Source organism: Callithrix jacchus, chromosome 1 (assembly GCF_049354715.1).
Source record: "Callithrix jacchus isolate 240 chromosome 1, calJac240_pri, whole genome shotgun sequence".
Classification (NCBI taxonomy): domain Eukaryota; kingdom Metazoa; phylum Chordata; class Mammalia; order Primates; family Cebidae; genus Callithrix; species Callithrix jacchus.
Window position 1 is genome coordinate 208,324,432 of NC_133502.1, and position 27,210 is coordinate 208,351,641.

The following is a 27,210-nucleotide window of genomic DNA, read 5'->3' on the forward strand; positions in this document are numbered from 1 at the left end:
TTTCAATGCTGCAGCCAGCCGGGGCCCAGGGCTGACCAGCTCTCCCTTGTGAAAACGGGGTCTCTGTCCAGAGTAGAGCCCTGGCTTGGACCTCCTAAAGGGAGAGGCACCTGGTCTACCAGGGCCCGAGGGTTCGAGCAGCCCAGGGGACACCCATAGACACAAACAAGTACGGGCCTTCCCGCCACGGGTGCTGGGCACAGTCACCCCTGCTGAGGCTGACATCCGACCTGGTGCTGGGAGACTCGCACACTCTTGCTTTCTGGCTGTGGGGCCCAGACGAGTTGCTTACCCCCTCTGGATGGGATTTTCCTTCCTGACGGGTTGCGCCAGGTGAGTTCCATGATGCAAACCTTGAAGGGAACTTCCAGAGGCAAGGGGGGGTCTCAAGGGTCTCAGGCACGGGGGCCACACAGCTCCCCAGGAGGGAGGTGGGGGGAGGAAGATGAGCAGGTGCCACAAACGCCATTATCTGTGAGAGGGCACGGGTGGGGGGAGGGGCAGAGGCAAGGGCCACCCAGATGGCTGCAGTGAAGCTCACCTCTCCCCTGTGGCTTCAGCAGCTTTCCTAAGTTCTCTGGACCTCACGTTTCTAATCTATGAAATGGAAATAATTAAATCCATGTAAAATGCGCCAGGCACAGTGGCTCACGCCTGTAATCCCAGCACTTGGGGAAGCCAAGGCGGGTGGATCACAAGGTCAGGAGTTTAGGACCAGCCTGGCCAACATGGTGAAACACCGTCTCTACTAAAAATACAAAAAGAATTAGCCAGACATGGTAGCATATGCCTGGAGCCCTAGCTACTCAGGAGGCTGAGGCAGGAGAATCACTTGAATCTGGGAGGTGGAGGTTGCAGTGAGCCAAGATTGTGCCACTGCACTCCAGCCTGGGTGACAGAGCCAGACTGGCTCAAATATGTGTGTGTGTGTGTGAATGTGTATGTGTGTGTGAATGTGTATGAATGTGTACATGTATGTGTGTGAATGTGTGTGTGTGAATGTGTATGTGTGTGTGAATGTATATGAATGTGTATGTGTACATGTGTGAATGTGTATGAATGCGTATGTGTGTGTGAATGTGTATGTGTGTGAATGTGTATGTGTGTGAATGTGTATGTGTGTGTGAATGTGTATGAATGTGTACATGTATGTGTGTGAATGTGTGTGTGTGAATATATATGAATGTGTATGTGTACGTGTGTGTGAATGTGTATGAATGCGTATGTGTGTGAATGTGTATGAATGTGTGTGAATGTGTATGTGTGTGAATGTGAATGTGTGTGAATGTGTATGTGTGTGTGAATGTGTATGAATGTGTGTGAATGTGTGTGAATGTGTGTGTGTGAATGTGTGTGTGAATGTGTGTGTGAATGTGTATGTGTGTGAATGTGTGTGTGAATGTGTGTAAATGTGTGTATGTGTGTGTGAATGTGTGAGAGTGTGTGTGTTTGTATGTGTCTGTGTGTGTGTAAAATGCTTACAACAGCAGCACTGGGCAGCTCCTGGGTAGTTAAGTGCTAGTATTATGATCAGAAGGGAGACTGCAGGCCTGCGGTCATGGAGCTACAAAACAGCTTGGGGCCATTGGCAGAGGAAAGATTCATGTGGGCAATGGGGCAGCCAGGGAGTGCTGGGAAGACTTCTTGGAAGAGGTGCTCAGGAAAGATAAGCCAAGAGGAGGCCTGAGCCTTCCAGCCAGTAGGTAGGAGACAGGGTAAGGAGACAGGTCAAGGCAAAGTATTTCTGGAACACCCTTGGGCCCCAAACACAAGCCCAGTGGGCCAGAAGAATGCAAGGTTGTGGGAGGCTAGGTGCTGGCTGAGGCTGGGCTGCGTGCACAGTGCAGGCATCCTTGCAGCTCTGAATGGGACCTCCAGCAATGTGCTGAACGGAGCCTTCCCAGCCTGAGGGAGGACAGGCTTGGCACAGAGGCTCTGGGTTGGAACAGGTCAAGGCAGCGGGGCTTGGAGAAGGCAGGGTGGGCCCCTGCCAGGTACCTGGGGAAGAGGAGCCCCTCCATCTTGAGGCCTGGCACACAGAGCTTCCAGGGGACAGGAGATGGGGGGCAGGCAGCCTGCGTCAACTGGCAGGTGTGAAAGACTTGGAGAAACTGATTTATTAGGGACATGAAAGGACCTAAATATGTTTGCCGGCTCGGTGATGACTCAGGCCCTCCCCAGGGGTCTGCAAGTGTGAGCATCAAAGACAGGCCTGCTCCCACCAGGACACTGGCAGACTCCAGTCCCTCCTCCCCCTTCTTCCCCCTCCTTCCCCCTCCTTCCCCCTTCTTCCCCTTCCTTCCCCCTCCTCCCGCTTCTTTCTCCTCCTCCTCCTTCCCCCTCCTTCCCCTTCTTCCTCCTCCTCCCCCTCCTTCCCTTTCCTTCCCCCTCCTCCTTCCCCCTCCTTCCCCCTCCTTCCTCCTCCTCCTTCCCCCTCCTTCCCTGCAATGGGAGGACCACCCCTACCCAGAGTGTCCTGAGAGCCTGGCCTCTCAGGGGCACCAGAGACCCAGCCACTCACAGCTGCCCACCCCCCGAACTCTCCAAACTGCCCCCAGAATGGCTGAAGAATGAAGCCAGAGAGTGAGACACATCTGAGTCAAAGTCCTGGCCTTGCCCCAAACTGCCCTGTGACCCTGGCCCAGTGGCTGACCCTCTCTGGACCGTCCCTACCACCCAGCCCCACCTCCCTCCCTGTCTGGCAATGCTGTCCCCTCCCTTTCAGCTTCTCAACAGCACAGCCTCCTCTGCCCAAGATCCACCAGCCGCCCTCCAGGAGAAAAGCCAGACTCCACAGGGCCTCGTTGGAGAGAACACGCTCTTCCTGTGCTGGTTCTAGGCCGGGCGCTGGGCTCCATAGAAATGTGGGCAAATCTGAGTCTGCAGGCGCAGCCCACGGAGGAGGGAAAAACCACCTTGTGGTGAAGGCGTTGCCAGAGACGATAGGGATGAGGAAGTGGGGGCTGTGGGGCCTGGGGAGACTGGAGCCGGAGTCCCCACACAGCAGTTTGGCACATTGGAGAAGCGGTGAATTCTTTGATGAGCTTGGAGGAACAGCAGGACTTGGAATGGAACAGAAGCAGAACCACACTGCCCAGCCTACGTGGGTGACTTTACCAGGATGGTGATGGGGAGCCAGGGAAGGGTTCAAAGCAGGGAGACTCCACTGGAGGCCATCTGGGGTTAGCCAGACCACTTGAGGGCTGGATTAAGGAGGCTAGGGGGGCCACAGGGGACTGGAGGAGGTGGCGGAGGAATGCAGCAGCTGCTGGACAGGAGCAAAGAGGCTTGATGGCCTCTGGGACTAAGGCTTGTGGGAGGTGACAGCATTCCCTCCAACAGCCCAGTGAAAGGCAGGTGGGAAGAAGGTAGGAGAGGGGAGGTGAACAGGTCATACTGAGTCAGAGAGTTCGCAGGACCTCCCCATGGACACCTTCAGCTGCACGTTAGACAGGGGCCCTGGGCTCAGCAGAAAGCCCTCCCCTTCCTCTTCTGCACCCTCTTATCTCCTCCTCCCCCCTCCCACCTCTCCCAATTGCCCCTACCTCCCCTGTCTGCCCAGTTCTGCCCCCTCCCGCTTCTTGGCCATTTAGCCTTGGCCAGCAGTGGGTACTGGCAGGCACTTGGGTCCTGGGGTCCGCCTGCAGGCCTGCATTTCAAGCCCAGTGTGTGAGCTCTTAACGGCAGGTGACCCTCAAAAGTAGTCCACAAACGCCGGGTGCAGTGGCTCACACCTATAATCCCGGCACTTTGGGAGGCCGAGGCAGGAGGATCACCTGAGGTCAGGAGATCAAGACCATCCTGTCTAACACAGCGAAACCCTGTCTCTACTAAAAATACAAAAAAGTAGCCGGGGTGGTGTCAGGCAGCTGTAGTCCCAGCTACACGGGAGGCTGAGGCAGGAGAATCGCTTGAACCCGGGAGGCGGAGGTTGCAGTGAGCTGAAATCATGCCACTGCCACTCCAGCCTGGATGACAGAGCAAGACTCTATCTCAAAAAAAGGTAGCCCACAAAGACCCTGGATTGCCCCAGACAGCCCTGCCCACACCCAGCATGCCCAGCATCCATATATCACAGCCAGAGCTGCCCACCATGGAGCCCTCACTAAGGCCAGCGCCTCCACCTACATGCTGCCTTCCAACCTCCCAGCACTCCCTAAGGAGGCACAGCTATTCCCACTTGACAGAGGAGCGTCCTGAGGCTCACTCTGACCCAGCCGAGAAGGACCTGAGCCAGCATTTGACCAGCGCCATCTGATTTGAAACCTGTGTCAATTTAGGGCCGACACAAACTCATCATCCCTCATCGGCCCTTTCCATGAATGCTGGAATCTGCTGGATTCCAGGAGCCATCAGGACAACAGGGGTAAACCAGGACTGCTGCAGGCACCCCAAGATGTAGGGTCACCCTAGAGATCAGACATATCCACCAGATCCCAGCAGGGAACCAGGGTCACTCTGGGTGGCCCTGTGGACTGGAAGGGTTGGGTCCCATGGCTGCTTTATGCTGGAGAAGGAAAAAACAGCTGTTTTCTCCAGAGCAGGTCGGGGTCAGCCTCTACTGCCACCTAATTCACCCAGCGAATTCTTCTTCACCATGAATCTCCCCGAGTCCTGCCTTGAAGTGGCACCGTGTGGACCTTCACTGAATTGGGTGAGCCTGGTCTCTGCTGCACACCTGCAGCAGATACCAGCTGTCACTGTTATGTTTTTGATGGAGTCTCCCTCTAGAGGGCTGAGATCAAGGACTCTGGACAGGACAGAACCATGGAAGGTAATGGGGGCTGTTCGTGCCATCCTGCCAGCTCTCCTACAGGAAGCCCTCCCTGACCACCCCTGTCCCCAGGGCCCCTTTAAGACTCCAGAGGTTCCACAGTTTGGCTTTTGGTGGCCTGGCTTCCTAGTCTGGGGTTGCCAGGCTCAAAGATTTTGTTCCACTGCCAAACTCCAAGGCCTAGGAGCTCCCTCCTTTTCCACCCCTCTCTGCTTCTGTACAGGGCCCTCCAGCCCCATCCAGAAATGCCGTGCTCTAGAAAAGCATCCTTCCTGTTCTTTCCCGAGGAAACCAAAGCTCACAGACATTCAGGGACATGCCCTAAGCCACCCAGCACGGAGCATCCATGAAGAAGACCGAGGCAGAAGGCACCGACATCTGTCGAACACACTTCATCTCATCTGATCCTCCCAGTAGCCCACAGGACCAACAGGATTATTCCCATTTAACAGATGAGGATGTCGAGGCTCAGAGAGCTTGTGACTTGCCCAGAGTCACACATCCCCAGGAAGAGGCATCCGATCCAATCATCAAGGCCAGGAGCACCCACCAGCTGGAAGGCTCCTGCAGAAGGGGAGGATTAATTCTGTGACCTTTCCAGTCCCTTTGATTTTTTGAGGCTAAAGCTTAAGTATTCTCTTTCTCCCTCCCTCAAGAGATTTTCAGTTCATAAATGAGAGCCCATAGAGGACCAACCTTTGATCGAAAGAAGTTATTTTTTAAGAAAAATAATTAGTTTTTAAACCTGGAGAGCTCCTTAAAACAGACTGCTGGGCCCCAGCCCTAGCGTTTCTGATCCATTGGGGCTGGGGTGAAGCCTAACCTTTGTGTTTTCAAAATGCTCCCAAGCAATGCGGACGCAGCTGTTTTCCGAATCACACTTGAGAACTACTGATACCACCGCTTTGTGACCGGACAGGCCACTCAGCTACTCACCAGAGGTCTGACCTGGAGCAAATGATGCAATTACCCTCTCTTAGCCTGGGTTTCTATCTGTGAATTGGAGCTGCTGGGAGGCTGGACTGCCGGGGTAGCCAAGAGTTCAGTTAAAGATAGTGACGGCTGGCTGGGCACTCCAATCCCAGTACTTTGGGAGGCCGAGGCGGGCAGACCAGGTGGTCAGGAGTTCAAACCCAGCCTAGTCATCATGGTGAAACCCCGTCTCTACTAAATATACAAAAAATTAGCTGGGCGTGGTGGCACGTACCTGTAATCCCAGCTACACGGGAGGCTGAGGCAGGAGAATAGCTTGAACCCGGGAGGCGGAGGTTGCAGTCAGCTGAGATGATGCCATTGCACTCCAGCTGGGGTGACAGAGCGAGACTCCATCTCAACAACAACAACAACAACAAAAAGATAGTGAGTTACTCAGCGGTAGATTAAATAACTTCGTGTTGTAAAATATTTGTGAATCTGAATGGAACTGCATTGATTAACATTTGCATCCCTTTCAGATCTGAGTGGGAATGGACTTTTTCCCCCATGAAGGTTACAAGCATCTGTGCCTTTTCTAGTGTGACTCATCTGCTCCATCCTTTGCCCATTCACCTGCGGGTTTCTCTGCCTTTCCTCTCGGTCTGCCTGAGCTCATCACAGAGCAAAGATAACAAATCCCCATGGCTGTTCTTGATTGCTAGAGATTTTTCCAAAGCTGTTGCTTGCCTGTCTGCTGGGGCCATTTTTCTGGCTTAGAGAGTGGCCGGATCTGCCTGACTTTCCCACTTTTCTTTTCTCTATCACTTTGAAGCTTAGATTGGAGCCCTTCCCCAGAATGTGACAATATAAAGGAAATGGATTTTGAATGATGGAATTTCCTGCACCTTGAGGGGTGGGGGGCGGGGGGGGATCCTGGCTCACCTCAACCCTATGGTGCTGATAGAAGGAATAGCAGGAAACTGAGGGCCCCTCAGCACCAGAAAAACCCACCATCCTCAGTTCTCCCTGGCATTAGCCATGCCATCTCTCTCCCCATCTGCAGAGTCCCCCTGCAGAGAGGCATAGGGCAGGCCAGAGCTGGAGGTGCAGCTGGAAGGTCAAAAGCGTCATCCTTGGGTTGGAGACAGGATGACCGCAGGTGTAAGAACTGGCCAGAGGGCCAGGCACGGTGGCTCACACCTGTAATCCCAGCACTTTGGGAGGCCCAGGTGGGCGGATCACGAGGTCAGGAGTTCGAGTTTGAGACCAGCCTGGCCAAGATGGTAAAACCCTGTCTCTACTAAAAACCCCAAAAATTTTAGCCTGGCATGGTGGCATGCACCTGTAGTCCTAGCTACTCAGGAGGCTAAGGCAGAAGAATCCCCTGAACCCATGAGGCAGAGGTGGCAGTGAGCCGAGATGGTGCCACTGCACTCCAGCCTGGGCGACAGAGTGAGACTCCATCTCAAAAAAAAAAAAAAAAAAAAAACACTGGCCAGAGGAGTTGGCCAACTCCCAGCTCGGGTCTCTCCTCGACTGTGTGGGCCGTGTGAGCTTCGCCTCTCTGGGTCTCTGTTGTCACATCTATGAAATGGGCCTGAACATGCCCAAGTCAAAGGGAGGATTTAAATAGATCAGCAGCCGTCAGCACCCTGAGCGCCGTGCTGGGCGTCAAATACACGCGCCCAGTACACAGGGCTTGAGCTTATTACGTGCCCCAGTTCTGTTCCTGGGGTGGTGGCATGAACCCCACTGCCTTTGCCTTTGATTGCGCTGAAAATACCCAGCACCGCTGATATCAAGGCCCCAGGGCCCAGCGGAAACGCACTCTGTGTGCGACCCCAGCCCCTCTGGCTCAGCTCGGCCCATCCAGCCCTGCGAGGGAACAGGGTCACCCAGGGACCAAGGCCAGAACAGGACACGCGTGTCCCAGGAGCGCGGGAGACCCCCACGTCCCCTCCCCCCGCACCGCCCCCTTGGCTGGCAGAGCAGCCCGAAGCCGCGTCTCAGCCGCACCGAGTGCCTCCTGCTCCCGCGCCAGCCGGCCCGCTGCCGGGGCCTGATTTCCATAATAATCAGCCATAGATCTCCCGAAAATGCTGGGAGCGGCCGCCTCCGCCCACCGGGGAAGCTCCCGAGGGTGGGCGCCCCCCTCCCCACCATCCCCGCCGCCACCCCGAAGGAGGGAACCTCGGTTTTTCAAAGCTTTCGAGAAACCGTCCGTGCGGGAGGCAGCTGGGACACACCCAGGACATCGTTCTCCGCATTAAGGAGGGGGACGGCGGTGGGGGGAGGCGGGAGATGCCGCGGCGCAGGTGTAGACCAGGCTCAGAGGCAAGGAGGGGAGGAGGGAAACTGAGGCAGCCGCAGGGTGGGGGTACGTTTCAAGGTACATTCTCACTGCAGCCTCACAGCGCCCCTATGGATGACTTATCGGCCATGCCCCCCCATTACAGATGGGGAAACTGAGGCCCGGAGAGCTGTTTTTGTTTGTTTGTTTCCAGTCTTCCCAGCTGGCAAGTGGCTGGGCAGGGACCCTTTTCGGAGTTGGGGGATTCAGGGCTAGTGACCTGCCTAGCACACTATCTCCTCCCCAAGATTGGCAGCCTAGGAGCGGGGTGCTCTGTCCATCCCAAGATGAAAGAACCAGGGGGCTGAGGTTGGCACATACTTGGAGCTGATCTGGTCCAGAAGCCCATGGGACGTAAGGACGGACTTTGAACCCCAGTTCTGCCACCTCCCAACCATCCCCCCAAAGGGTGGGCAAACTATAGTCCCCAGGCCAAGTCCTGTCCACCAACTGTTTTGGTACAACCAGAAACCAAGCCTGGCTTTTAATACAATGACGCAATCTCTGCTCACCACAACCTCCACCTCCCGGGTTCAAGCAATTCTCCTGCCTCAGCCTCCCGAGTAGTGGGATTACAGGCTACCACCATCACACCTGGCTAAGGAATTGCTCCATGTTGGCCAAGCTGGTCTCGAACTCCCAACCTCAGGTGATCCACCTGCCTTGGCCTCCCAAAGTGCTGGAATTACAGTCATGAGCCACGGTGTCCAGCGACTTTGCAGTCTTTCTCCATTCCCTCAACTCTGACTTCCATCATCTCCTTCCATGTCTCCCTGCTCCCCCTCTTCATTTCATCCCCGACTCTGTAGCGGGGGCCGCCTGCCTCCTCCCTGGCCCCCCAATGCAGCACAGGTGCTGAGCCGCCACCCTCCACCAACCCTCCAAACTGCTGGCCCTTCCCTAAGCCCAGCAGGTCGTGTCAAGCATCCAGGAATTTGCCCATGCAGTTTCCTCTGCCTGGAATCTCCTTCCTTCCCAATCCAACGAGTCTTACATCCTTTACCTGATGCCCAAGACTCAGTGCAGGACCTGATTTTCCAGAACTCTCCCCTTTCTGCCACTGCCCGGGTATGCAAAGCTAGCTTGGTACCAGTGGGACTTTGGAACCTTTATGGATATGCCTGAGTTTCTCCTGGTGAGCCTGTGAGCCTCTTGAGGGCCACAACTGTGACTAGTCTTTCTTTCTTTTCTTTTCTTTCTTTCTTTCTTTTCTTTTTCCTTCCTTCCTTCTTTCTTTTTCCTTCCTTCCTTCCTTCCTTCCTTCCTTCCTTCCTTCCTTCCTTCCTTCCTTCCTTCCTTCTTTTTCAATTTGAGACAGAGTCTCACTCTGTTGCCGAGGCTGGAGAGCAGTGGCACCATCAAGACTCACCACAACTTCCGTCTCCTGGTGTCAAGCGATTCTTCTGCCTCAGCCTCCCAAGTAGCTGGGATTACAGGCACCCGCCACCACACCTGGCTAATTTTTATATTTTTAGTAGAGATGGGGTTTCACCATATTGGCCAGGCTGGTCTTGAACTCCTGGCCTCAAGTGATCCACCTGCCTCGGCCTCCCAAAGTGCTGGGATTACAAGCATGAGCCACCCCCAGCCTATGACTAGTATTTCTGAATCACCAGTCCCAGCAAAGGCATGACCCAGAGAAGTCAATCAATTTTTAATAAATGAGTCAAGGAAGGAAGGAAGGAATACAGTGGGATCTTCTCCCTCCCCGGCTCACCAATGTTCGGAGACTTCCCAGGTCCCCTCTGTCAAGACCCAGCCTGTCCTTCAAGTCTTCAAGCCCTGAATGAAGTGGCTCTGGTTCACCTCCCAGCCCTGTCTCCTGCTGCGTCTCCCACACTGTCTTCCGATGCAGTCCTGACCTCCAAGCTTTCATTCATGCCGTTCCCCCTCCCTGCTTATCCTCCTCAGCCTACCCCCATTTGTGCCTCTGGGGGCCCTGACCATCCTTGGAGATCTTACAGGGTTTCAGGGATCCAGGGTCACCTGCAGTAGGGGCCAGCTAGTCCCACATTTCCCAAATCCCACAGCAGGGGGCAGTGAGCAGGGGCTTTGACCAGGAGGACCTGGGTCGGGAATGAATCCTGCCCGTGTTTACTTCGGAGATGTCATTTCCGCTCTCAGAGCAAAGTGGAAGAGGAACGCTTGTCTCCCGGGGACACTGGGGGTTAGAGATGCTGTTATCTCTTGTGCACACAGTAGGTACTCAATAATGGACAGCTATTTCCAGCCTGGACACAGCCCTTCTACCCAGAGAGGAGGCTAAGAGCAGACCTAGAGCTCCCTGCAACCTGCAGCCCCAACCTCTCTCTCCCGCCCCCACCCCCAACAGTGCCTGCAGCTAGTGACTGATGCTGGCGTGGACAGAATGACAATGAGGCCAGGACCTAAGTGAGTCCATCTGGGAACCTAAGACTGTGGCAGAGGCTCTGATGAAGCCAGGGCTGGGGAGGGGCTGGACAGGGATGGGACAGGCAGGGCACAGCAGGGGTGGGAGTAGGGCAGTGCTGGGGTGAGAGTTTGGCTCCAGGCAAGGCAGGAGCCAGGGAGCAGGGCAGGGGCAGGGTGGGACCAGGGCATGGGGTTCACGATGGAAACGGGGCTGGGCAGGGATCAGTCAGATTTCCGATTCAGAGCAATTCAGATTGCTTGGGCAATCAATCAGACAAAATCACCCCCGGGGCGGGAAAAGAGACAGTGAGAGTATTCATGGTGGGGAGTGGGGGTGCAGCGAAGAAGGAAGAAGGAGAAAAAGAAGAAAGAAGGAGTCTGAGGCCCGGCGGTGGCTCTCACCTGTAATCCCAGCACTTTGGGAGGCCGAGGCTGGCAGATCACCTGAGGTCAGGAGTTCAAGATCAGCCTGGTCAACATGGTGAAACCCCATCTCTACTAAAATACAAAAATTAGCTGGGTGTGGTGGCATGAGCCTGTAATCCCTGCTACTTGGGAAACTGAGGTGGGAGAATTGCTTGAACCCAGGAGGCCGAGGCTGCAGTGAAGCAAGACAGTGCCACTGCTCTCCAGTCTGGGAGAGAGAGCGAGACTCCATCTACAAAAAAGGAAAGAAAGAAAGAAGGAATCTCAGAAGGGACCCTCCCCTGCGGAGGAGGCACTGGTGCCAGCCTTCTCCTTTGGCAGGTGGGACCCCTGTGGCCAGAGAGCCAGAGACTCACCCAAGCCCCAGTGAGGAGGAAGCAGAATAGACGGACTAGGTGGGAAGGCGGGCATGGGAAAGGGGTACGATGGGAGGTAGGGTGTGGCTAGCACAGACCCGTGTAGCTAACATCAGAGAGATGACCATCGCCCCTCCTTTTCAGGTCCATATCACAGGTGGAGGGGCTGACTCCTGCCACGTGACCTGCTCATCCCACCTCCCTGCCTTTGCCCAAGCCAGTGCCCCGCTGCCATGCATTTATTTCCTATCCTCACCCCAAACACTTAACGCTCCTCCTCAACTCCAGCCCTGATGTCCCTCAGCAATGACTGTCTCTCCCTCACCCTCAGAGCTTGGTGTCAGCGGGGTGACAGTCTGGGTGGTCCCAAGGTGCTTGCTGGAATCCCATAAATGTGCTTAGTCTTCACAAGCAGCATGGACGAGCATCACAGCCTGGTGGCTGAGCTCACAGGCTTGGGACTTTGCTGGGCCAGGTTCCAGTCCCAGGAGCTTCATTTCCACATAGTAGTTGCTTCATAAATGCTAAGCCCCCTCCTCCTGTTCCATTGCTAGCTCAGAATGTGCACACAGCAGGTACCTAGTGGTGGTTTCTGGGCTGAGGTGCCCTTCTGTTCCCTAGCGGACCCCTTGTCCCTGAAAGGACACACAGGTGTCACCCCTGCCTTGGCCTCCAAGCCCAAGCCTGAGCAGCCAAGCTTGGGAGAAAGGCCCCATTGCTCATTCCCCTTGAGTCTGCAGCTCGGGCAATCAATCGGTCGCCATGGAAACCGGCCTCCCAATCAGAAGCGGGCACTTCTTGGCTGTGCCAGCGCCACCTACCCACCCACTCAGGCCTGTCTGTGCAGTCCCTCACCTAGGACTGCCAGGGGTTGGGGGTGGGGAGGAGAAAAGGGAATCTCTGGCATAATCTGGGCACACCTGCTTGTGTCCCTGAAACGCTGAGATTCTCCAGAGAGAGCGCATTTTTTTGGGGGTGGGGGTCACTACTCCAGGGGCCCCCCTGATGTTGGCAGGGCTCATTCCTATAGAGTGGGGCCCTTAGTGCTCAGAACGAGACCTGAGAGGAGGGAATGATTAACCCATTGGGTAGAAGGGAAAGCTGAGACCCAGCCATAGGGTCAGCGGCACAGCTAGGCGAATGCCCCCTCCCTGAGCCCCTTTCCCAGGAATGGGGCAGGGAAAGGAGGGGCAGAAGAGTTCCTGGCCCTCTGCAGCCAGCACCTGCCTTTCCACTAAATCTACGCCTGGCACTCCCAAGGCCCATTAGCGCCGGGCCCACTGAGGCCCATTAGCCAGCATCTACGGGCCTGTGCACCCACCTGCCCACCCACGCCCAGCTGCAGCCTCCCGCCCAGGCCCCTCCTCCCCCCACTGCCAGCTGGGATTGGACAGAGCCCAGGCTCTGAGTCACACAGCCCCAAGCTCAACAATTGGCTCCTCTGCTGAGCGTGAGCAAGCCAGAAAAACCTCTCCGAGCCTCAGTTTCTCTGTTGGGAAAGCAGAATAATGACTCCTGCGTTACAAGGGAGTGATGAGGAGTCAAAGTGCATAGAGAGCTTAATGCAGGGCCTGGTGTGTGCTCAGCAGGAGGGAGGCCTCCTGCTCCATTCCTGTTCCTTCTCAGTACCCAGAAGGTCCCTTGGAGCTGAGCTAAGGCATCCACCTGCCAGGAGAAGGCAGAAGACAAATGCTACTATTCTTAGTCACCAGCCCAGGAAAACAAATTACAAATGAGATTTAGAGAGGGGCACCAACTTGCCCCCTCCCCGACACTCGGAGGAATGGGTAGGATTTGAACACGGGTCTGTCTGACTCCGACCTGAGCTGTCTTTGCTGCAGCCCAGCCTCTCCTGACCCGACCCAGCCCTGCTCCAGCCAGCCAGAGCCTGTCACCCTGGGCCACTAGTGCCCAGCTCAGCTCTGATTGCGCACCTGCTATGAACTGGGCATGTCAGGGGCCCACGATCACACACAGCACCCCCAGCACTCACAGGGCTGCAGCAGGGAAGCTGATGGGATGGTGAGCTGTGTTGGAGGACCTGACCTGGTTGAGGATGCTGGGGAGACTTCTGGAAGGAGAAGGCTAGACCGGCCCCCGGCCACCACATGGGGGCTGCTGCTGCCTGCTTTTGGAGCTTTTGCCCTCTACTGAGAGTCTCCCATTATGGTGCCCTGTCTGCTGGACCCACAGAGAACCATCTAACAGTGTACCTCAAGCCCAGCCCAGTGGGGCTCAACCGTCTCAGCACTATCCCTCCCCGCCCCCATCGTCCCTCTCCTGTCTCAGTGCCATCCCTCCCTGCCCCCAGTGTCCCCCCTCCTTTACTGATCACCCACTAAGTGCCAGACACTGCCGAAGGCATACTGACCAGTATTAGCCCAGCTACCCCACTGGGCTGTCCCTCTTAGAGATGCGGAGATGGAGGGTGAAGTGGATTTCTCAAGGTCATGCAGCTGGTAAATGGCAGAACCAGGGATTGAACTCAGGTGCGCGTGATGTCAGAGGCAGACACTGAGGCCCCCTCGACTGGGTCTGCCTCCCCCGCCTCCAGTTCCTCAGGGGTAACTCCTGTAGAACAGGACGCAGCGACTTGCTTCCAGCTATTATCAGATTTCTGTTCCCCCTTCTCTCCGCCAGAAAACAAATTGATTCATCAATTCACACCTTTAATCTGTCCTGGGGAAGGGGAGGGATGAGACCAGCCCCCCAGCAGGAAGCAGGACGGGTAATCAGCCCACCCATCCTCCCCAGCCCAGGCACAGCCACCCATGCTATATCCTCCCATGATTAAACACTAATTGCCACCATGCTCTGAAATTGAGTACTTTAATTTCCAGAAACGCAAAGTACATTTCAATCAGTTCCTCTCCCAAACCATTCCTTCTCAGGAGCCAGGACAAGAACATCAGTCCCTCAAGGCCATAGAAAACCAAGCCCCGCTCTGGCACACCTGCCGTCCCTCTCCCTAGAAACCACCGCTTCTCTCCTTCCCAGGCACCCCGTGGGGGGACTGTGGGCATTCACAGTGTGTGGGAGCATCCAAGAGACCCTACAATTGTTGGCTCAGAAAAGTGAGCCAGGCCCCCCAACCCTGGGGTCAGACAAGAGGACTGGGACTCTGCTACAGGCAGGGTCTGGGCTACCTGCTCATCACATGCCCCCCACCCCCTCCCTGCACGTGGTCATTAGATGCTTCATACCAGCCTTCAGAGTGGACAGAGGCTGGGCAGGAAGCGCCGTGGAAGTAGAGACTGGAAGGCTGGACACCTGGCTCTTAGTTCAAACTCTGCTGCATGTCGCTCTCTGGCTCTCAGGATTTTCATCTGTCTCAGAAAGGGGCTGGGGTGAAGCCTACTGTCCTAACTGGAAGGTGTGTGCTTCCCAGGCACGGGCCTGGGGCCAGGACCCAGCTGGCTACAGATTCCCCTGGGGGTTCTGGGTCACCACGTCTGAGGAGGGGCCAGAAACTCACTTTTTTTGAGAGGGAGTCTTGCTTTATGACCCAGGCTGGACTGCAGTCGTGCAACCTTGGCTCAATGTAACCTCCATGTCCCAGGTTCAAGCAATTCTCCTGCCTCAGCCTCCCAAGTAGCTGGGATTACATGCACCTGCCACCACACCCGGTTAATTTTTGTATTTTTAGTAGAGACGGGGTTTCATCATGCTGGCCACACTGGTGTCCAACTCCTGACCTCAAATGATCCTCCCACCTCAGCCTCCCAAAGTGCTGGAAATACAGTCCTGAGCCACCACGCCCGGCCAAACTGGCATTTTTAAAAGGCTCTCCAAGCTGGGCATAGTGGCTCATGCCTGTAATCCCAGCTACTCAGGAGGCTAAGGGGGGACAATCCCTTGAGGCCAGGAGTTTAAGACCAGCTTAAGCAACATAGTGAGATTCTGTCTCTTAAAAAAATTAATAAATAAAAATAAAAATGATTAAAAGCCTCTCCAAATGATTCCAGTACGTAGCTGGGGTTTGGGAGTATGTCTCAATCTTTCCAGTATGTAGCCAGGCTAGTGCAGCCCCCTCTTGACAGGCATGAATATGGGCCCAGAGAGGGTGAGCATCTAGCCCAGAGTCACACAGCAAGTCAGAGATGTTAGCCAGAAGACAGCTAACAAGCATTCCAGTTTGGACATTTTAGAAAAGCAGGTGAGTGAACACAGAGTGAAGGGGAACCGGGGTGTGGCCCCCACTGTCACAGAAAGGAAGGGTTGCTGAGAGATCTAGTCAAGAATTTCCATGTGAGGCCAGGCATGGTGGCTCTCACTGTAAACCCAGCATTTTGGGAGGCCGAGGGCGGTGGACCATGAGGTCAGAAGATTGAGACCATCCTGGCCAACATGGTGAAACTCCACCTCTACTAAAAGTAAAAAATTAGCCTGGCACACGCCTGTAATCCCAACTACTCAGGAGGCTGAGGCAGGAGAATCTTTTGAACCCGGGAAGCAGAGGTTGCAGCGAGCCGAGATGGCACCACGGCCCTCCAGCCTGGGCAATAGAGTGAGACTCTGTTTCCCCCACCCCCCAAAAAATAATTTCCATTTGAGCACTGCATACTCTCCACAGTGTTAGATGTAGGTCTTGAACGAGTTACTCCATCCATAAAAATAAAGATGGGGGCTGGGGATTTAACCGAGGTCTCTCCAAGGTCCATTCTGACTCCAGAACTTTCCTGCCAGGCAGGCTGGAAGCATCATACATAATAATAATGGCAGACATTTATTTAGCAATGCTTCTTTCTCGCCACTCCACCATCCTAAGAGTGGCTGTCTTCTTAGTGCTCTCCACCTCTTCTACAGGTGAGCAAAGCGCTGCTCGGGGAAGTAGCTCCCGCCGGAATCGAGCAGCGAGAAACCGCTCCGCTGGGAATCGAACCCAGGGTCGGTCAGTGACAGCCGCGCTTTAGGACCCCGCGGTGCACGGAAGACCGGGTGGAGCGGCGCGCACCCCGAGCCCAGAGCTCATTAGCCGGGCACCGCGGGGGCCTTCATTAAAGCTCAGCGACGCGGAGGCTGCCAGCGGCGGCCCTGCCTGGGCGCTCCGGGCCGGCCCGCACCTGCGGAGTGGGCCCAGGAGCAGCTGGAAAGGGGCGCGGGCTGGGGGGCCGTAGGGCCGCCTATGCTCAGGCACTGTCACCCACCCCTCCCCCAAGCCAGGGGAGGATGGGGGAGGCGGCGAGTGCACTCGGGTAAGGGGGAAACATCAAATCGGGGCTGGGGGGCCGGTGTCTCCGAGCTGCCCCAAAACCCTGGACAGGGAAGGCCGACACCCGCCCCACCCCCACACACTATGCACCCATTTCACAGATGCCACGTCCTAGCTCGAGGGTTAGGGCAGGCCCAGAACCGCGTCGCCACCGCCCGTTCGCAGGCCTGATTGAGAGGCGGGAAACGAGGGTGGGGAGGCCCCTGATGGAATACCTGGGCGGATGCGGAGCGGGCCATCCAGGAAGAAGCCCCCACCCCAGCCTTGCATAGGGTAGTACAGGATAGGGGCGGAGAGAAGGGCCGTGGGCTCCGGTGGCCGACGGTGCCTCCTGCATCCGCCAGGGCGGGGGCAGCAGGAGCAGGAGCCCGCCCGCCTCCGCACCGCCTCGGCTCGCTCTCCAGCCCGACTCTGGTCTCCACGCCCAGCTGGCCACCCATCCCTCACGGCCCGCCGCGCGCCTCCGTCCGTCTCCCCGCTTCCCACGCTTTCCCCGCCTCCTCCCGCGTTTCTTGCGGGAAACTGATCGGTCCCCTCCATCCCACCCCACCGTTTGGCTGCGGTCGCTGCCCATCTCTCCACCCCCGCTGTGTGACTCTAGACCAGTGTCTTAACCTCTCTGAGCCTTGGTAAGTAGGCAAGTGGAAAAAGAAAGTCAGACGACTCAGGTGACGGAACGCCAGCCTTTAATGGGTTAAAAGCGGGGAGGGGGGGATGTATGTGTATATATTTGCTTTTCTATGCATACGTTTGCTTGTCTGTGCAGACAGCCTGGAAGAGGAGCGAAGTCGCTGGCGAAGCTGGCTGCCTCCGGGGAGGCAGCCTCATCCCTGGGGGAACGCGGGGAGGGGAAGGGAGGAGACGGAGACTCAGAATTGCACACTCCTCTTAAATATGTTAATGCATTAGCAACTCTGGCTAATAAACAAAATAAAATACAAACATTTACAAAACTAAAATTTAAGAATAATACTGAAGATTAAGCTAGATAAAGTGTGCGGAGCCAGCAGACACACAGAAGTTTCAGTGAACCGCCCTGTTTTGATGGTCACTGCTCACTAGGTTTGCGGTCTGCGGCTCTGGGTCCGGGTCCCCGTCTTCTTCCCCATCTCCCTCCGTCTTCCTGCCTCGCACCCACCTCGCCTTCCCCTCCCTGCACCCCGCCCCCATCTTCTCGGAGGGTGGCAGGACGCTGGATGGAGCAGCAAGGCTGAGGTGGAGCCAGGGGGGTGATGGGGAGCGGGGGGGCAGCTGAGCCATCTGCCAGTCCCCAGGATCCTGCTTGGGAGGGTTTTCCCAGTCCAGCTTCAGATATCCCCCACTTCACAGACGCAGTGTCCCAGTGTAACCTCTGATGGCTGAAAGAGGTGGGAGTGAGAACTAAAAGCAGGGGGCGTGGTCAGGCGCGGTGGCTCTCGCCGGGTAAGCCCAGCACTTTGGGAGGCCGGCGGATTGCCTGAGCTGAGGAGTTCAGTTGACCAGCCTGGGCAACATGGCACAACCCCATCTTTACTAAAAATAAAAAAATTAGCCAGGCGTGGTGGTGGGCTCCTGTAATCCCAGCTATTCAGGAGGCTGAGGCACGAGAATTGCTTGCACCCAGAAGGCGGAGGTTGCAGGGCGCTGAGATTGTGCCACTGCCCTCCAAACTGGGAGAAAGAGCAAGACTCAGTCTCAAAAAATATAAATAAAAAATAAAGAAAAGTGGTGGGCGAAGCCCCCAGCGAATCACTGGAATCCCTTCTACATGCCCCTCCAAGACAGACATCCCCAATATGCACACACAGCCCAGCCCAGCATCTCGGGACAGGCCATCCCAGGCACAGGCCCTGGCCTGCCCACCCTGCTCTTCTCAGCTCCTCCCCGCCCGGCCCCCTCCAGTCACAGTCCTGGCAAGAAGGATCCCGGAGATAGCAACTAGTAACTAGCCCAGCAGGCCAGGCTGAGGGTGTGGCAGATGTGGCCTCAAGGCAGGGGCAGGATAGGACTGGCCCAGGAACCAGGGACCCCATCTAAATCAGGGCTCAAGGGCAGGGAGAGGTGTTCGGTGACAGGACAGGGGGAATCACCCTACAGCCCCAGAAAGCCTGTCCAAGGGGAACCTTGGAACTTCCCTAGAAAGACCCTCCTCCTGCCGTGGTGGCTCACGCCTGTAATTCCAGCACTTTGGGAGGCCGAGATAAGCCGATCACCTGAAGTCAGGAGTTCAAGACCAGCCTGACCAACATGATGAAACCCCGTCTCTACTAAAAATACAAAAATTAGCCGGGCATGGTGGTTCATCCTCAGCATCCCAGCTACTTGGGAGGCTGAGGCAGGAGAATCACTTGAACCCGGGAAGCGGAGGTTGCAGGGAGCCAAGATGGCGCCATTGCACTCCAGCCAGGGCAGCAAAGTGAGACTCCATCTCAAAAAAAAAAAAATAAACACCCTCCTCTCTAGTCTTCCTGCCTCCAGCTCATCCCCTCCAGGTCGCCATCCCCGACGCACAGTTCAAGGCATTTGACATATGCTGTCTCTTAACAGGGCTTTCCCAGTGCACACCTGCCAGCCTGTCCCCCAGCTCCCCTTGAGAATCAAGTTCAAGCACGGCAGGCTGGCATTCGGAGCCTCCAGGAGGTCCTTCCTGCTGTCCAGGTGCAGCCTCCTTTCTGAAAGTCCAGCCTCCACCTCACCCTGTGCTCTCCACTCCATCTGGAGTAAAAGGGACCCACCTGCCTGCTTTCTGTGCTCACACTGTGCAGTCTGAAACCACAGCCCCCGAGCAAGCAACGCACCTAGAGGCCCGGACCTGACTCATTTCTGAGTCCTCAGGGGCCCTTGGACACAGGGAGCCTAGAAGGGCAGGGGAGTGGTGGCAAGTTCTGCAGATCAAGAGGGCTGAGCCAGAGCCCGGTGTGGGGCAGAGAAGCAGCCCTGCTCTAACCACAGACCTGCAAGGCCAGCCTGATGGGTCCCTGTAACAGGAGAGGAAACGGAGGCTCAAAGCCAGTGTCTTCTCCAAGCCACACAGGCCTTGTGGCCTGCACCAGCTGGCTTCCAGCTGGGAAGAGCCTGGAGGGCAGGAGGACAGGCAGGCCGGGGATTTTCCCCGTCTCTGTCTGCCTTGGGCTGGCTCTGGCCAAGCACCCTCCAGGCCTCCTGCTGCTGCCAGAATCGCTCCTCTTGGTTCCATGGTGCTGAAATTCCAGCAAAGCCGCCTCCTCCCTCTGTCCCCTGGCCTCGGGAAGTAGCAACTTCCTACTGTGCTGCCATCTCATTGTCCCTTTTTTTCCTTTTCTTTTCTTTTTATTTATAGTTATTAATTTTTTTTTGAGGCTGAGTCTCGCTCTGTTCCCCAGGCTGGAATCCAATGGTGCAAACTTGGCTCACTGCAACTTCTGCCTCCCAGGTTCTAGCAATTCTCCTGCTTCATCCTCCCGAGTAGCTGGGATTACAGGCGTGCCCCACCACACCTGGCTAATTTTTGTATTTTGTAGAGATGGGGTTTTACCATTTGGCCAGGCTGGTCTCGAACTCCTGACCTCAGGTGATCCACCCACCTCAGCCTCCCAAAGTGCTGGAATCACAGGTGTGAGCCACCATGCCTGGCCTTCATTGTCCCCTTCTAACTCTTCCAATCCCTTCTGCTAAGCTCCTGAGTTCCACGCTGGCGTTTTCAATTCCTGGTCTGGCTCTGAGTCCTGAGTGGACCCTGTGCAGGCCCCGCCCCATCGCCCCGCTGTTGTTCTTCACTCACAGTGGCCGAAGCTGCCTGACCCATAGGTTCCTTGGCCTCACTGAGTCCTTTGGTGCCTCTGGGTCATGCTGTGTGCCGTGCCCCCTGCCTGGCTGATCTTCTGAAGCCCTTTGCCTGGGCGGCTCCATCTATCCCTCCGCTCAGCAGCCTCTTAGTGGCGCCCTCCGTGACTCCCAGTCTTAATCCAGCTTGCTTCACAAGGTCCTGGCTTCCCCAAAGCCCTGGGCACTCACTGCCTGTGTTTAGGCATCATCTGATTATTTGCTTCATGCTGGGTGTTGCCACAGGACCGCAGCTCGAGAACCCCAGGAGGGCAAGGCACAGGCTCCAGAGACTGACACTGTGCCTGGGGGGGTGTCCTCAGTCAATACTTACTGAATGCATGACTTCATGGAAGGATCAAGGAGGGGACAACAAGATTGGCAGATGGATGCATGGACTGGGCCCGATCACAAAAGGTCTTAAGTGTTAGAGTAAGAAGGTGAGTGGGGCCCAGGGAAAATCTTTCATTTTCCCTTTCCTTACCAGATCCAGGCTTATGTTGAAAGCACAATAAATGCGTTTCCCACATCCTAAAAGTCTTCCCAGCCACCCTGGCCCTCCCCAGGCACACACGTACAAATTGAGCCTGGGAGGCCCAGCAGGGCCTGGGGGTGGTGGCTGTGTCAGGCAGTGTGGGTCACCTGGAGGCCAGAGTCCCTTATCAGGCTCTTCTTTGCCCAGGGCAGCCTCTTGGGCCCTGTTGCTGGCTTCGCTCCTGTCTCCTCCCTTACCCAGAGAACCCAGAGGTGGGGTGATGTCAGCACAGCCCGAGGCCGCCCTCAGGGCCCAGCCACAGAGTCAGTCTCAGAAAAGAGACACCGAGATTGAAAAGAGGCGTGGCGGTCCCTGGTGGGCTCCCCACGAAACCCCGGCCCGCGCTCAGGCTCTGGGCCCTCCTGGGCAGAGCTGTGTGGCTCTCCTGAATATGTTTTATGATTCCACCAATGGGAGGTACCTGGAATCGTTTCATTTGTAGAGACACAGACCAGTGGTTCCCTCCTCAAGGTGCTGAGGAGGGAGGGGGCATGGCACAGGGCGTACAAGCTTCTGTTCAGGATCATGCAGAAGCCCCAGAAACAGACAGGGGTCATGGCTGCACAGGACTGTGAATGTACCGAATGCCACAGACCTGCATACTTAACAAAGCTAGAATGGTCAATTTCATGTTACGTACATTTTACCGCAATTTAAAACACACATGAGAAATGGACCTCCTCTACTGTGTGCAGCTGGTTGTTGTGGGGGTCACACCAGGGAAAGGCCGGGGTTCAACATCAGCTGTGCTGAGCCCCCCGAAGTAATGGAAGGGGTGCAGAGTTTTGACCTCCTTCTCAGGCCTAGGACCTTTCCTGAGCTCAGGGACGCGGAGCCCAAGGACCTGGGGCGGAGCCAAAGGGATCCTGGGTGCTCACTCGGTTGGCCTCTCCCAACACCCAGCCCCTCACCTAGTCTACACCTCCATCTGCAGCTCAGCAACACTTTCTCCCTTTAGAGGCTGGCATGGGTCATCAGGCCCACCTTCCAGGAGGGGAGACTGAGGCCCCACCAGGCTCAGAGACACCCCTATAGTCAAATGACCTGGCCCATTCCACGTGGAGCCTGTGACCCTGCTCCACTCCCAAGCTTCTCCCCCTGCTTTTAAACCCAGCCCAGCTCAGCACTGGGAGCTCTTCTGGAAATAGGGCACTGCCTGCCCCATGTCCTGCCCGGAATTGGCCCTCCACCTACCCCTAATTGTCCCCCCTTAGTGGGCAAATGCCTCAAGAGTCTTCCTTCCTTCCCTTCTCTCCTGCAGCCACTCTGAGAATATCCTCACAGAGAAGAAAGAGGCAAGGAGATTCCTTAAAAAGCCAAATATTCTGGTGAGAAACTGCTATTAACCTCCTGGGAAGCTCCAGAGAAGAAATAGCAGGGAGCGGGGAGGCTGCCTGGCTCCTGGGCAGTGATGGAGAGCCGGGCGGCAGACTCCGGAGGGGCGTCAGGTGGTGGGTGGGTGGAGAGGCAGTGGCCAGTGATTCCCATCACACATTCAACGTCTGGCGGCTCCCGCTGAATGAGCACCTGCTGAAAGCCGAGAGGCCTCTGAAGCAAACCTGAAGGTCAGAGCCGCGTGTGCCAACCCCATGGCACAGATGAGAAAAGTGAGGCCCAGGCGAGGCAATGGGCACATGGAGGTAGCCAAGGTCACGCAGCAGAGGAAGGCCGAGGCTGCAGCTCTGAAACCACATCATCTGTCTGAAGCTGAAGTCTAGGAGAGAAATAGATGGAGGGAGGGCGGCAGGGCAGAGATTGGATGGAGAGAGACAAGGAGAGAGTGAGGGAGAAGGGGAGGGATAAAGAGGATGGAGAGAGAGGGAGAGAGTAAGTAAGCAGCACCCTGAGAGGCGCCCACCGACCTCATCAGCAGCCAGGGGGCAATTGGGTGCTTAGTGTTGACATGGCAGCAAGGGAGGGGAGGTGCAGCCTTGAGTGTGCCAAGCAGACGGACCTCTGAGGCTCTCACGGTGGGGGTGTAGGGCAGGAGCTGGAGGGGTTCAGTCTCTCCCTAATCCTGCTGCCCCACCACTGTGGCTAGCTGTCCCCTCCCCTTGCCCATCTCAGGACCTCCTGTGCAGCTGTGCAAGATGGAGACAGGTGGGCAGTGCCCGCCTTTCCTCCCCAGTTCTGGGCTGAGCCCACTGTGCCCACCAGCCTGGGTAGGAGGGAAGGTCTAAAGTCCTGGGTCTTGGTCTCTGCTCTTGGCCCCTGCTGTGCTGTGTGGCCCTGGGCACATCACTTTCCCCCACTGGGCCATATTTCCAAGATGGTTGGAGGTTTCCTGGATGGTTCTATTTCTGGGGTTTTCACACTGTCTGAGAACAGCCCAGCTCAGAGAAATTTCTTGGGTGCTATTTGGAGAGAGCTGATTCTGGAGCCCAAAGCCTCACAGCCTGGCTCTCGTCCCTTCGTTAAGCACCTGCCATGTGCCAGTCACGGGTTCAGAAGCCAGAAATACTGGTGCCCTTGGTGAACACAAACTTGATGATTCTGAACCTTGGTGTCTGTAAGGTCTGACCACACCACGAACAGCGTGGCAACCCCATAACCTGCATGTACACCTCTGGAGGGCCTTCCGGAATTGGAAGACCTGAAGCAACCAGAAGGAAGGACAGTCAACCCCGGTGGCGCCTAACGAACCTGAGACCTTCTTCTATTGTTTCTTGTTCTGGCCTCGATTGACAAGGCCACTGGACTTTGTAAATGACTTTGGCCAACCTCGTGACTCCACTCCCTATGACCCCCTCCCAGCTTGCAAAAAAACCTCCCTAAACCATAAGTTTTGTAACTTTCCACTGCCTTGCCCACAACCTCTAAAACCAACCCCTATCCCACCGCCCTTTGCTGACTCCCTTTTCGATCTCAGCCCACCCGCAACCAGGTGAATAAACAGCCATGAAGCTCACACAAAGCCTGTTTGGGGTTCTCTTCACTCACCGTGCACATTTTAACAGTTTCCTCATCTGCAAAATGGGTCAATGAGGACAGAGCCCCTCCTCAGAATGAGGAAAAGGCACAGATGAGACCATTTAAAGGAATTCTCCCCACAGGCAGGTGGCTACCAGGACCTTCCTCCTGCTGGGGCCCTGGGGTCAGACAGACCTGGGCACCAAGCCCAGCTTACCCACTCCACACTTGCACTGCCCTGAAGGAGCCCTGACCCTGACATTAGACAAGCACAGGGGTGGCCAGCCATCTGCATTAGTCACCCCAACCTGTCCCCTTGACCCCCCTCCACTGTACATCCCTGCATTCTTTACACCCCTTCCCCAAGACAGTATGAGGGCTTGGGTCCCTGGAGACCCAGCAAGTCTTCCCCTGAAAGCCCCCGTCCTGAAGAGGCACGGAGCAGAGGAGTGAAGCTGAGCTTTCTAGGTGCCACCCCCTGCTCAGAAACCTTCCCTGGCTCCCTATTGTCCTGCAAATGATCCAGCTCCTCCCCAGCATTTCAGCCCTTCTGAACTGGCCCATCTGCCCCTTTCTCCCATTACTGCCCTTTCTCCAATCTTCCTCTAGCAGCGCCTGTTCCCCAGCATCTCCTGCCCACCCCCTGTCCTCCTTCGGAGGAGGGGGAGAGAAGGGCCCTACTAGGCAGAGGGACCATCCTGTGCAAAGGCTCCATGATACCGTGAAAGGAGTGCAGCAAGGTGGGCAGCCCCCCCCCCACTCGCTCCCCCGAGGTGCAGCCAGGTCCTGCACTCTGATGAGCAGGGTCCTCCCTCCCATCAGTCCCCTGCCCACTCCCGGGTCCCACTGCTGCCCCTGGGTTTTTTCCACTCTGCTCTTCCGGAAATCCACTCAAATTTCTCCGGGGGTCTGGGAGCCGCTGGGCTTCACTGTTGATTTTTCACAAGTGATTATTGGCGGCAGAATTTGTCACCTGCACAAAGAAGGGAAAATGAACCTTTCATCAGAACCAGTCTGTGGGCCCCTGAGGAGACTCAGCTTCAGGAGCTGAGGGGCAAGGTGTGTGTGTGGGGGCGGGGGGACACAGGAAAGGGAAGAGGGGGAGGAGGAGGAGGGAGGGGGGTGCAAGGTTACCCAGGGTCAAGCCCAGACAGGCAGGTCTGTTTCAAGCCCCCATTCACTTGGGGAAACTGAAGCCCAGAGAGCCTGAGAGCATTGCCCGAGGTCACACAGCAGCTAAGGGACAGCTTAGCTGGGCCCACTCGGCACCCCACTAATGCTGGCAGGATGAGTCCCCTTGGGCTCAAGTCACAAAAGCAGAAAGGATATGGCAGATGGTCTGGTCCCAGGCCTCTTAAATTTCATAGAGAAACTGAGGCCCCCAGAGGGACCAGAACTTGCCAAGGACACATAGTGAGGCCACAGCAGGGCGGAGACTGGAAGGCAGAGACTCCTGAACCTCAGCCCAGCTCCTTCCTCTGTCCAAGGAATCCCATGATGAGGGGGGGGCCCTGCTGCAAAGGTCTGCATCCCAGGTACCCTCCTCCCCACTGCCCAGCCCCTACGCCCCTGGGCTCTAAATGGGTGGCTCTGGGACAACCTGCTCTCCCTGAGCCTCAGTTTCCCCACCTGGAGATGGGCACCTCGCCCACCTATTTCGTTGTCTGCTGTGAGGGCTCCCATCTGCTGGCCGATGCCTGCCTCTCCCACTCCCTGCCGCCCCCAGTCTGAGGTTTCTGTCTCTCTCAGCCCCAGCCCTGGGCTCCACTGTCTGTTTCACGCCTCCTCCGCCTCCTCCGCCTCCGCCTTGGCCAGCTTCCCTCATTGCTGCGAGCCGAGCTGTCTTGCTCCCTCCCCAGTGCTCCCACTGCTCCAGCTCAGCGGTGAGGATGATCAACACCCACGAGGCTGCCAGCCACCAGCAGGAGGGAGCGCAGAGAGTGGGCCTGGCTGGCACCCACCCCTCGACTCCCAGACCCACCCCGTACACCAGCCTCCCCTCTCACCTCCATTTTGCACCCCCCAGCCCTATCCAGCCCCTCTAGCTCCCAAACCCTTTCTAATCCTCCCGACCCCCTCCAGCTCTCTGCAACCCTCCTGGTCCTCACCTTCCCCAGTTTCCTCCAGCGCTTTTCCTCCTCATGTCCCTCATACCCACCTGGATCCCTCAGGCCAGGCTGCTGTCAAAGAGGGAGTGGGACAGAGCAGTGAGTGGAGGGGCCCGAGGGCTTATAGCACTGCTCACCCACCTGCCCACGCCCCCCTGCCACACCCACCCCTTGCCCATGCCCCTTCACATGCCCACCTGCCCACAGCCCCCTGCCCACACCCATCTGCCCATACCTGTCCAGCCCATACCCACCTGCCCACATCCGTCGGCCTATGCCTGTCTGCTCACAGCCCCTGCCCATGCCCATCTGCCCATGACCCCTGCCCACACCTGCCCACACCTGTCTGCCCACACCACCCTGCCCACACTCATCTGCCCATACCCCCTCTGCTCATGCCTGCCTGCCCACACCCACCTGGCCAGCAGGACCAGGGACTCTGAGAGTCATACTCAGCACCTACCACACAGTGGTGGCAGCCACCACCCCTCCTAAAGCCCAGTCACCACACTCACGCAAGTCCACACACACCCCTCCCACAGACCACCTACATTCACACACAAATCACACACACGCCGCTTACCCAGGAGCCCTGAACCCATCCCAAACCCCGACCATCGTCGGCTCTCAGCACCAAGTGGACAGGGCAGTGGGAGTGGACAGGAGGGGCGGCGAGACCTGTGCTCACGGTGCCCAGAGCACCTCCTGCTGCCCCCACGCAGGTGGCCATCCGGGTCCTGGCCCCCACCCTCATCCTGGTGCCTCTGATGTGGCAGGAGGAGGGGGACGCTGTGACCCACTGTGGCCACACTGTCACTACTCCCCTTCCACAGGACACTCCAAGCACGTGGCCCTCATGGGAAGCCTGATCCCCAGCATGGCTGCAAGTGTCCTCGAAGGCTGACCTCTGCAGACCCCTTCTCCCGTGCTGGCACCACGTGCGTCCCCTCTGCCACAGGTGCCCGTCCCTGCCCTCACCCTGCTCCTCAGGTGCAAAGGAGGCACTGAGGGGTGACTTCCCTTAATGAGCGTCGCCATCCCGTGCCACCTCCATGCCCAGAGCACCCATCCCCTCCGCTCTGCCGGGGGCCCTCCCTGCCCTTCCCTGCTGTCAGGACTGCTCTCCCACCAGGGGCCAGCCCAGGCACCTGTCCCTGTGCGGCCATGCTCCCAACAATCCCTGCAGAGCAGGCCTCTCTGCTCTGAGCCCCCTCCACCTGGCGCTGGCCCCATCACAGAGGCCCACTTGGCCCACCACCTATCAATACCCCTTCCGGCCCCACCCACCTGTGAGCACGTTGGGTCTTGCCACACTGGCCTCCTCCTTGCCATCCCGTCTTTTCTCCTCTTCCTCTGTCATTGTGCCACTTCCTCTCTGCCTCTCCCTCCCCATGATCTTCAGAAGCCACCTCCTCCAAGAAGCCTTCCCAGATGCTCTGTGGGGTGATGCTGT

General features: G+C 56.8%; 1 protein-coding gene and 2 long non-coding RNA genes across 8 annotated transcripts; 2 read left to right on the forward strand and 1 right to left on the reverse strand.

Moving 5' to 3' along the window:
• The first annotated feature begins 48 nt into the window (after positions 1-48).
• On the forward strand, positions 49-6,576 carry LOC144578101 (uncharacterized). Its single transcript, XR_013523220.1, has 2 exons — positions 49-333; positions 5,062-6,576. It is a non-coding gene; the product is annotated as an uncharacterized LOC144578101 (long non-coding RNA).
• Positions 6,577-16,211: 9,635 nt separating this feature from the next.
• LOC144578091 (uncharacterized) lies at positions 16,212-23,647 on the forward strand. 6 transcript variants are annotated; one of them, XR_013523207.1, is made up of 4 exons: positions 16,212-16,407; positions 16,769-17,053; positions 17,191-20,644; positions 22,001-23,647. XR_013523207.1 is itself a non-coding variant. In XM_078340114.1 (4 exons), exons 1-4 carry the CDS (start codon positions 16,382-16,384, stop codon positions 23,257-23,259), a joined length of 384 nt encoding a protein of 127 aa, XP_078196240.1. In that variant the 5' UTR covers positions 16,212-16,381; the 3' UTR covers positions 23,260-23,647. The 6 variants fall into 6 exon arrangements, 1 of the variants encoding a protein (XP_078196240.1); XR_013523208.1 differs by lacking the exon at positions 16,769-17,053 and having other exon boundaries at positions 20,451-20,644; positions 22,001-22,067; positions 23,254-23,647; XM_078340114.1 differs by lacking the exon at positions 17,191-20,644 and having other exon boundaries at positions 22,001-22,067; positions 23,254-23,647.
• LOC144578100 (uncharacterized) lies at positions 21,370-25,893 on the reverse strand. The gene is made up of 2 exons (XR_013523214.1): positions 25,758-25,893; positions 21,370-24,622 (listed from the first exon to the last, which is right to left on the reverse strand). It is a non-coding gene; the product is annotated as an uncharacterized LOC144578100 (long non-coding RNA).
• Between the last annotated feature and the right edge of the window lie 1,317 nt (positions 25,894-27,210).